Source organism: Podarcis vaucheri (assembly GCF_965113315.1).
Source record: "Podarcis vaucheri genome assembly, chromosome: 10".
NCBI lineage: Eukaryota > Metazoa > Chordata > Lepidosauria > Squamata > Lacertidae > Podarcis > Podarcis vaucheri.
This window is the reverse complement of record NC_138748.1, coordinates 72,362,548-72,373,717: the sequence shown is the minus strand read 5'-3', so window position 1 is coordinate 72,373,717 and position 11,170 is coordinate 72,362,548. Positions and strand designations below refer to the sequence as shown.

At 47.5% G+C, this 11,170-nt stretch overlaps 1 protein-coding gene across 9 annotated transcripts in view; it reads left to right on the top strand.

Annotated features, from left to right (window-relative positions):
* The first annotated feature begins 1,581 nt into the window (after positions 1–1,581).
* LOC309541371 (uncharacterized protein) overlaps positions 1,582–11,170 on the top strand; it is an 81,630-nt gene continuing 72,041 nt past the window's right edge. For 5 of the 9 annotated variants that reach the window (XR_014223701.1, XR_014223702.1, XR_014223703.1 and 2 more), the window contains exon 1: positions 1,582–1,771. Coding sequence is in view for 4 of the 9 variants with exons in the window: in XM_082239189.1 (XP_082095315.1) it covers positions 8,693–9,862 (1,170 nt within the window). In the remaining 5 variants the exon portion in view is untranslated. Of the gene's footprint in view, positions 1,772–2,514; positions 7,387–7,898; positions 9,943–11,170 lie in introns of those variants that run through there. The other 4 variants (XM_082239189.1, XM_082239187.1, XM_082239186.1 and 1 more) reach the window with 4 other exon arrangements.

Here is an 11,170-nt window from a genome sequence, read left to right as displayed (position 1 = left end):
ATCTTTCTTATTTATTATTATTATTATTATTATTATTATTATTATTATTATTATCATTATCATTATCATTATCATTATCATCATCAAACATGCCCTCCTAAGATTCAGGGTTTGGGAGCACTTCAGTCTGAGGAAAAGAGGCACTCCAGCAACAACAAAATTCCTCCCACCCCAGCATAGTTGCTCCAAGCTCAGTCTAGCTAAGCGGTGGCAAACCTATGGCAATGAATGCCAGAGTGGGCACTCAGAGCCCTCTCTGTGGGCACGCTAGCCATCTCCCCTGCAGGGCCATTCCTGGGTGGCTACAAAGTGGGCTCGCCCCCTCAAGCCCCTCTGGGTGGGAATTGCCGCCCACATAATCGTCAGGTGCAGTTCCGCGTCCGCCAATCAGCTGATTTCCAGCTGTTCCGCTCCAACCCCCCATTGTGTTTGGTGTGATTGGTCAGTGCCGCTATCAGGAGATAGTAAGCAACGTTACTGCATGCGTTAGTTGGCTGCGTCAAGGACTTTTCTGTAATACAGTGGTACCTCGGGTTACAGATGCTTCAGGTTACAGATTCTGCTAACCCAGAAATAGTTGTTGTTTAGTCATTTAGTCATGTCCGACTCTTCGTGACCCCCTGGACCAGAGCACGCCAGGCCCTCCTGTATTCCACTGCCTCCCACAGTTTGGTCAAACTCATGCTGGTAGCTTCATATCTTAGTAAGAAATGACAAAGTTGTCCGTGGCGACCCAGCGCCATCCACTGAGTCCACAGTGTACGCACACCAAATCACAAGTTGAATGACCTTATTCCAGTGGTTTCCAAACTTTTTTCAAAGAGGGCCAGATTTGATGAAGTGAAGGGCCATGAGAGCCAACCAAAGTTGTTGACCTTTGAAGTTCTTGAGCTTTTTTTTTTTTTTAGGACTGAAGTTCTTGACCTTTTTTTTTTAGGACTGAAGTTGTTGAGGTCTTTTTTTAAAGGATTTTACCCCACAAAATAAACCGCCACAGAGACTGGATTACTTTATTACTTGGATGGGGGGAGGGAGCCTCTGCCCGCAAACAGATCAACAGCAGGCCTTGCTTTCTTATTGGCCTCATTGTGTTACCTCTGATGGGAGACACAAGGGATGAATTTTACCTGGATGTCTCGTGTGTGTGTGTGTGTGTGTGTGTGTGTGTGTGTGCAAAAGTCAGAGCCCCATTTTTCCCCGTAACACAGGAGTCACAGAGTCCAAGCCGCTGCTCAATGTGCACCAGTACCTAAAACACGGACGGATCTAATCTGGTGGCGTGGGGTGGGGGAGGGAAGGATTTTGCAATGTAAACATTGTGGGGTGGGGGACCCCACTTTGCAAGTGGATTGCCGGGATCAGCCCCTCCCCCCTCTCCTGATCCACAGACGGAAGAGGGGAGGGGGGAAACCTTCCTCTCTCTCCCCCCCCCTCAATTCCTCCCCTCCCCTCCCGGCACATCCTTCTCTCACCCCACCCCCCATAACCCCAGATCCCGCCCCCATTCGTTGCACCCATTTCTCCTCCTCCTCCTGTTCCTCCTCCTCAAAATTCGGATTCTGTTCCGAGAATAAAGGGGGGGGGGTGAGCTCCCTCCCAAACTGCCTGCTTCTCCCGGAAGAGGAGCTTCTGCGCCGGATTGCTGCTCTGCGCCGCAGCTCTAGGGGCGCTCGCTTTCGGAAAGGGGAGGAGGGGCGGCAGGTAAATCCCCCCCCCCACCCACGTGGATGTTGCAGGAAAGGAAAGGAGAATCGCGAGCGAGGACAAAGAGGTAAAGGGGGCGCGGGGGGAGGCGAGAGAAGGATCCAGAGACTCCCTCCAGCTCCCCAAAGCGCCTGTCGTGGATCTGGATCCCTGCACGCGTGCTGCGAAGGGGGTTTTCCTTGGGCCCTTAGGAAGCCCACCCAGGGGATCCCAACGAAGACCCCTCGCCCCATTTCCCCGCGCAGGCATCCCTGGGGCGCTGTGGGTTCCGCGCGGAGAGAGGTGGGCCATGAAAGGGTTAACGGGCGTGAGGGACGCTTGGATAGAGACCCCCCTGTCCTCCCCTGCTCGTCTTGGGGGGGGGGGCCTCCGGATGGAGAGATGGGGGGCGCAGGGCGACGGGTGAGCCACGCCAAGGGGGGACTTTGGGTTCAGGGGAGACTCTGGGACAGAGGGAGGGAGTCGAGGAAGTGGGGAGGGGGAGCATCCTCGGGGCAGGGAAGGGCAGCAATTGGGGGAGGGGAGAGCTAGGAAGACCAGTCTTTGGGGAGACGTCTCCGTGGTGGGGCCTGAAGGGATTCTCTGGAGGGGCTGCCTTGGCTTCTCCCTCCCACCCAAGAATCGGCCACCCCTTCAAGGCGACCAGAGAGGGATGCCTGGAAAGTGGGGGGGTCGTGTCCCCCCACCCCTTCCTTCCTGCAACCTCTATCCTCTTCCCACCCCATAGGCCCCTGCCCTGCCCAGACTGTTGCAGGAATTTATATATAGGCTGGTAGTCTGTATATCAGCACCATCACTTTTGTGACTTTTGTGATTTGTCCCCACAAAGCACTTGATCACAGTTTCTTCCTATCTATTCAAAGGGCCTTTGCTGTACGATACCAAATGTAAGAATTCACTGATAAATGTCTTTATGTACTGGCTCGCTGGGGAAACTTCAGAAATTCATATAGACATGTGAGCTCAGCTACTCAGCAGCCCCTCTGCCTGAGTGATAATCCCTGGTATCCTGATACCTGAGTGCCAGACAGGTAGCCATTCCACAAAGAACCAACCCAGATGAAGACAAAAGGGTGGGATTAACTTGCCTTGGAAACAGGTCAGGGAGGACAATGGCTGGCTGGCTGGGGGGCGGATCAAAGGCCAAAGAAAAGAGGCCGACCCCTTTGTCCAAGCCTCTTTTGGTTTTCTTCCTTCAAGGATCAGGATCCTCAGGAGGGTGTCCTGGTGGCCGGATTAAGGTAACATCTGGCCTGATTGGAAGGGGCATGGCCCCTCCGCCAAGCTAGGGTGCAATTTTCTTTCTGGGCAGGCGCCCAGCTAGACCACAGAGGGTGCCCTTCTTGTTTTTGTAGCGGCAGGGGGGGGGATGGATCCCTCGAGGCCGCCATTTGCCACCCTCCAGCTGTAGGCCACATTTCAGCTTTTTCCTTTTTGCAGGCGTGGGGGAGCATGGCTGTGGGCTCCACTGGCCATGAATGGTGGTGTGTGACCCCAGACGTAGGCCACACGGCAGCTTTTAATTCTGCTGACGCCGCTTTAAACAACAGGCCACATTTCTGCCATTTCCTTTCTTGTTGGGGGGGGGTATAAGTCAGGCCGCATGGTGGTCATTTTTTTTGCACTCCCCCCATCCCCCCCCCATTCTCGCACTTCTGCTCCTAGCAGGGAAATGTAAATATCTCTTTTGTTACACTTGATGGGTGTTTGGTGGAGGGCAAGGAGAACTATGGGGCAGGGTCCAGGATGCTCAGATTACTGCCACCAGACCTCCCCTTTCATGATGCAAGCATGATGTAGTTTGTTGGGGGGGGTGTAACATTGGCATTAGCAGCTAATAAAATATTGGGTTCTCTCTTGTTCAGGGCTTCCATCTTGTTTCAACTGGTGGCAGGTGGGAGTCCTGTCACGACAGTCTTCAATAAAGACCAAGCCTACTGGCTGCTGTTTTGCTCTGGTATTCCTGGCTGGTGTCCTTGTTGTTTGTCCAGGGGGGCCCTCAGATTTCTCCGTTAGCAACACACACCTTCCTTCCTGCAAGCTCCACCCAATTCCCACCCCATAAGCCCCTGACCTGTCCATAATAATAATAATAATAATTTATATCCCGCCCTCCCCAGCCGAAGCTGGGCTCAGAGTAGCTAACAACAATAAAAGTAACACAGTTTACATATAATCACAATCAGTTAATTAAAATGCATTCTAAAATCAATTCATTCTAATATCAAATCAAAATCAAATTAATGGTAGATACAGCGGTTTTGCCAAGTCCAACCATTGGTCTCCCTGGAGAGGTAAGGAAATTCCAAGAGGAAGAGAGGAGGAGAGAGACCTTCTAGGAAGCGGCTCTTTGTTTCCGCAGTCCTACCCAGGAATCAGCCAGAAACCTTTTCTTCTTCTTTTTTTATAAAAATTTTATTGGGTTTTACATTTTATATTGACATCACAAACACACAAAGACAGAGACAAACATGTATAATTTCCAATCCTTACTTTCATAACCACATTCTCTGACTTCCCCGCATCTCCCCTTCATACATCCTAATTCCAATAATTAACTCAGCAAGTTCTTACTCTCATTTTTACAGTATTATTACGATCATTTTTTCTTTTAACTTAGTTCTTCTTAGTTAACCAAATTTAACTTATACCTCAATTATAATCATTACATCCTTTTCTAAGGTCGACCCAGGTTCCCTTCCACAGATTTCCCAATTTTATATATTAGTTACTAAACATACTACCTAAACATAAAAATCATAAAATTATAGTCCTTTTGGATTCAAACGCTCTCACCCCCCTCTTTCCCGGTTTCGATCCCCCAAAAAAGAAGATTCCACGATATCAGTTCTTAGCCTGGATTTCTCACATCCGAGGCCTTCAAATCTCTGTCAGTCCCTCTCCGCCAATTTTGTTGGTAGTCCTTTATGTTGGTCATCGGGTCTCGAAGGAGCTCTATCCCAGTAAAATCCATGTTTCTTCCAGCCAGTCCTCCATATTCCAAAACGGAGCCCCAATCATATTTCTTGCTTCTTTTAAATCCAAATGTTCCAAATGTCCCAAAGGCTTCCTCTTTCATCTTGAACAAATTTGTAATCCATGATTCATCCACAATTTTCTTGTTTTCTTTATGTTCCACAATTGTAGGCTTCTGGTGGGCCCTTTCCACCAGCAATATTTCCGCTCCTCCTTCTCTCTCCTCTAGTTCTGAAAATATCACTTCTGATTCAGCTGCAGAGTTATTTTTTGTCAAGCCCTTAACACAGTCAACAGGATTATTTACTTTAGAATTCAAGGTTGCAAGCTTTGTAGCCATAGCTGTACTCTGGTCTTGTAGCTTTCCCACGAGAAGAAACATTTTTTCCAACTCGGCCTGTAATTTTCCATCTGCAGCCATTGTAAGTCCCCCCTAGAGAGGTTCTGATTACTTAGTAACCCTTCTCCAACAGTTAATTACCTTATTACTTATTTCTTCATTGTTTCCAACAACTTAAAATCAAATGTAACACGTCTAGTCCACAAAGATATTAAATAACAATTTTTCTAGATTTGACAGCTCGTTTGACAGCTCCTTTGACTGCTGTCAAACTCCTTGTGCCTCCTCAACAGGCTCACTCGCGGATCGCTCCCGGATCAAGGGGGGGTTTCACATCCACTTCTAGAATTCAGTTCTTATCCTCCAGCACAAAACTTCTAATGCCAATCGTGAAATTAATAACTTTTGTCTCACAAAGAGAGAAATGGTCTCTCCACCTTTGTTATCTGATTCTTGCTTTAAATGTCTGCAGAAAGGGGGTGCGGACTTCCTTTTAGCACTCCCCCGATCGTTCCGAATTCAATGAAAAGAAAATTTTTAAGTCCAAATTCCGTACTACTCACGGGTTATTTCTTTTTCAGCCCAATTGTTCAAGGAAAAAAGTCAGCGATCTCCGGCCATGGCTCGCGGCTTCACTCCACTGAAGTAGCGGTCTACTCACAGCACCACGCCACTCCCCACACCTTCTCCGAAGCCTTTAAAAAGGCTTCTTTGTGGGTCGGGGGGGGCGCAAATGGTGCCCACCAAGTCACCAAGTCCACAGGCTTCAGCGCCTATGGTTTCTGAGGGTCCCCGCGTCGTCGCCGCGGCAGGACCCGTCTTCAGTAGAGCCGATTCCCTCCGGAGCTCAGAGGGAATCCGCCATTAACCGAGCGCGCTAACCCGGAAGTCCCCAGAAACCTTTTCCTCTCTCTCAGGCTTCCATCTTAAAGTGTCTTTTCCACTGCCTGGTTCATTGAGGATGAGGATAATGTACACCTGTCATCAGAAACAGGGGTGCAGAGTCAATGGAATGGCTCTCAGGCTTGATATGGAAGTCAAAAGCATTTCTGTTCCTCTTATTCTTTGTAGGCAGTGTCAGAGTGACTGACAAGCTGAGATACAACCCATCAGCATCCAATGATAGCCATTGCATGAATCTTCCCAGTCAAAGGACCCATTTTCATGATAGACAGTGCCTGTGGCTGGAGGCTCTACATACAGGGTGTGCCTATACAGGCCAAAGACTGCCAATATTAGCACAGGCGAGGTGTGTGACACACACACACACCCCAAAAAATTCACAGACTTTGTGTGAATGAGAGTTTGTGGGTGGGATTATCGTTTACGGCAACCCTGTTGCTCCCACAAGGGAGCACCCAGGGGTCAGAACACTCATCCCCCAACATCAATTTCTGGACATGGCCTAGGAGGTAGGAGGGGAACCACTGCATAGCAGGGCCCCCAGCTCCCCTAGAGAGTCCAGAAGGATACCATGGTCAAAGGTCTACAAAGCCGCTGAGAGATCCAGCAGAACCAGGAAACAGCACAGCTAGGGCAATTTCAGTTCCATGGTGAGGCCTGAATCCCAATTGGAAGGATAATGGTGGCAGAAGCTTTCCTGGTCCTGCAACCCCAAAGCTCCAGGCACAGGACTTTTATTAGCTTTGAAGGGGCCATCGGATACTTGGTGGTCTTTTCTTCAAAAGACAAATATTCTGAATACTTTTTAATTGATGTATGATATAAGCAGCAGTTCTGTTTTACATATTCCACATTGGAGAGATTCTGATACACAGATCTGAGTTCATCGCCCCCCTGAAACTGCTGTGATAGCAGCACTGCCTAAGCAGTGTGTTTGGGGGTCCTGGGCTGCCTAGACAACAAGACCCCCTTCTCAGCCTGGCTTATATGGTCCCAAGGAAAGCAGAGCAGTACGTCAGGCACCAGCTTGGCTGCAGGAGTGGCTGGAAGGAGGTGTGCAGGGCAGCATGCAACCATCTTAGAGAGTCCACTCTGGATTTGTCTGGGTTTTCCTCCATAGCCTTTTCTTCTCCTGAAGATAACTCACGAGGAAGCGAAGGAGTGAACCAAAGTATTACGACCAGAGTTTTCCTTCTTGATGGGCTCCCTTCCCGGGTTGACTAGCCCCATCTGCCCTTCACTTTCCTCTGCAGAATGGACATAATCTGCCTCCTTGACTGTGGGATTCACTGTTGTTCTCATCCTTTCCATCCACCAGGGCCTTTCTTCACCTGCAGCAGAATTCCCTAATACACCAAGGATTTGAGACCCATCATCTATCCTCACCTGGTTTTGCCGGCCAGTTGAAGCCGTTCCTGGGATTGTGGTCCCTATTCCATCCTGACAGCTTCTGGAATACACAGGTGAGAGCTGAGTGCAGGGTGGGGACCAATGGTGGATAAATTACTCCAGCAGGCAGACTACATTACCTCCACCAAAAGTACTAACACTCCCCTAACACCCCATGATATTGTATGATTCGGATCTTTAAGACAGAACAGGAATTCATCTCCCCAGAAATAACACAGCTTCAGGCCATCAGTGAATCAATACTACATTTTCAAGGTACTACACATTCCACGAAGCACAGTTTATCTATTTGCCTTGAATATCCTGCTTTTCAGTGTCATTTTAGGATAGTCCTGCGTCAGAAGACGGGCAAGAGATGAGACAGCGCATCATTCTTTAAAAAAATCATGCTGCTTTATTAACATTGATTGAGGATTTTGAAAGTTGCTCATGAATTACTATCATCTGATGACATTGCAACTTCATTTCCTAAAAATTGGGAACATGGATAGGAGGTGAGGGAATGTAGGAGATGTTGAAATAGGAGAAGGTGCTAATGGAGCTTGATATGTTCTCTTTCCCTTAGTTCTCTTCCTTTAAACCCAAACAGGATTTCCGTTCCTCCCACTCTGAAGAAGGAGATGGAGAAGACACTTTAAACCCCAGTGAATGGGGCACCTTTCGTATCATTAGGAATAGAAAAAAAAGAGTGTGAAATGCAGAAAATGCTTCATTGAATGAGCACCCATAGTTCACATCAACGACGTCCAACAGGGGGAAAACCATTTAAAGGTATGGAGTATGGGAAACGTTTCCCTGATAGTGGAAAACTTAGAACACATCAGCGGACTCACATGGGCAAGAAAGAATTCCAATGCAGGGAGTGTGGGAAGAACTTCAGTCAACATGGACACTTAAGTTTACATCAACAGTTTCACACAGGGGAAAAACCTTTTAAATGTCTGGATTGTGGAAAGAGCTTCAGTTGGAGTGATAAACTTAGAGCACATCAATGGACTCACACGGGGGAGAAACCTTTTAAATGCATGGATTGTGGAAAGAGCTTCTGTCGGAGTGATACACTTAGAAGTCATCAGAGGATTCATACAGGGGAGAAACCTTTTAAATGTCTGGATTGTGGAAAGAGCTTCAGTCAGAATGGAGACTTAAGTTTACATCAGCGGACTCACACAGGGGAGAAACCATTTAAATGTATGGAGTGTGGAAAAAGCTTCAGTACCAGTGGAAACCTTAGAACACATCAACGGATTCACACAAGGGAGAAACCATATAAATGTATGGAGTGTGGAAAGAGCTTCAGTCAGAGTGGACACTTCAACATACATCAACGAACTCACACGGGGAAAACCATTTAAATGCATGGAGTGCGGAAAGTGCTTCAGTCAGAGTGGAAACCTTAGAACACATCAACGGATTCACAGAGGGGAGAAGCCATTTAAGTGCCTGGAGTGCGGAAACTGCTTCAGTCAGAATGGAGTCCTTAAATCACACCAGCGGATTCACACAGGAGAGAAACCATTTAAATGTATGGAGTGCGGAAAGAGCTTTAGTGATAATGGAACCCTTAAAAAACATCAATGGACTCACACAGGGGAGAAACCATTTGAATGCATGGAGTGTGGAATGAGATTTGATGATAATGGAACCCTTAAAAAACATCATCGGACTCACGCAGGGGAGAAACCTTTTAAATGCATGGAGTGCGGAATGAGCTTTGGTGATAATGAAACCCTTAAAAAACACCAACGGACTCACACAGCGGAGAAACCATTTAAATGCATGGAGTGCGGAAAGTGCTTCAGTCAGAGTGGAAACCTTAGAACACATCAACGGATTCACACAGGGGAGAAACCATTTAAATGCATGGAGTGCGGAAAGAGCTTCAGTCGGAATGGAGTCCTTAAATTACACCAGCGGATTCACACAGGAGAGAAACCATTTAAATGTATGGAGTGCGGAAAGTGCTTCAGTCAAAGTGCACACCTCAATATACATCAACAGACTCACACAGGGGAGAAACCATTTAAGTGCCTGGAGTGTGGAAACTGCTTCAGTCAGAATGGAGTCCTTAAATTACACCAGCGGATTCACACAGGAGAGAAACCATTTAAATGTATGGATTGCGGAAAGAGCTTTAGTGAAAATGGAACCCTTAAAAAACATCAACGGATTCACACAGGGGAGAAACCATTTAAATGCATGGTGTGCGGAAAGAGCTTTGGTTTCAATGCAACCCTTAGAAATCATCAACGGACTCACACAGGGGAGAAACTATTTAAATGCATGGAGTGCGGAAAGTGCTTCAGTCAGAATGGAACCCTTAGAAAACATCAACGGACTCACACGGGGGAGAAACCATTTAAATGCATGGAGTGCAGAAAGTGCTTCAGTCAAGGTGCACACCTCAGTATACATCTACAGACTCACACAGGGGAGAAACCATTTAAGTGCCTGGAGTGCGGAAAGAGCTTTAGTGATAATGGAAAACTTAGAAAACATCAGCAGACACACAGGGGAGAAACTGTTTAAATGTATGGAGTGCAGAAAGAGCTTCAGGCAGATTGGACACCTAGATTTATGGTAACAAACTCACACAAAACACAAACCTTATAAATTCTAAATCAACAGATTCACGGACAGGAAGAACCTTTGGAGTTGAAACCCTACAAACCATCAACAGACTCAAAGAGGAGAAGCAGTTTAAATGAAAAGATTGCAAAAAGTGCTTTATTTACAATAGTGTTTGGGTGGCGCTGTGGGTAAAAGCCTCAGCGCCTAGGGCTTGCCGATCGAAAGGTTGGCGGTTCGAATCCCCGCGGCGGGGTGCGCTCCCGCTGCTCGGTCCCAGCGCCTGCCAACCTAGCAGTTCGAAAGCACCCCCGGGTGCAAGTAGATAAATAGGTACCGCTTACCAGCGGGAAGGTAAACGGCGTTCCGTGTGCTGCGCTGGCTCGCCAGATGCAGCTTTGTCACGCTGGCCACGTGACCCAGAAGTGTCTCCGGACAGCGCTGGCCCCCGGCCTATAGATGTGAGATGGGCGCACAAACCCCAGAGCCTGTCAAGACTGGCCCGCTCGGGCAGGGGTACCTTTACCTTTACTTTAAGAAAAATCCAGAGACTCTCAGATGTAAGAACCCATTTAGATGTATGAAGTGTTGGACGTCTTCCTCTCAGAGTCCACCCTTTTCTTCACAGAAATGAACTCAGGAGGAAATCAGTCTTTAACACATGTTGTGTATGTGAAGTTCTGGTTTTTTATGTGTAAAACTCTATCATAATAAAATATTGAAGGCAATGTCAAACAATGTGATTATGTTCTAAGATGTAAAGTACCTTTTGATAAAGAAGGGGAGAGGGTTTGTATGGATTGTTGGTGGTGAGTGAGGATTAGGGCTTGGCGATATATTGTCCAAACTGGTTTCTAGACCACATCGTGATAACCTTTCAAAAACAATTGATATGGCAACACACCAAGAATCACAGTGTGCGTTTCCAGGATGCTCATTTGCCTGGAAGCAGCCGGCAGAAAGCTTTGCTTCATGAAGCCCCTGAATATGCTGAGTTGCTGGCTTCCCTCTGAGACGACTGGAAGCGAAAGACACACTTCCATTGCCCTGTGTCCTTCCAGCCTCTTTCCTCCCTTGCTCCCTTCTGCTGGTTTGTGTGCCTGACATAGATATCCTGTGTGCTGTATTTGTTTACTGCTGAAACTGCTGTACTCAAGCATGAAAAATTGGTGCATATGTGTGTGACTGGTTTTTGTACCAAACTTTCTCAACCCCACCACGTGTGATCTCCAAACACTGCTTCTTCACTAGAACCTCTCCCTGTCTCCT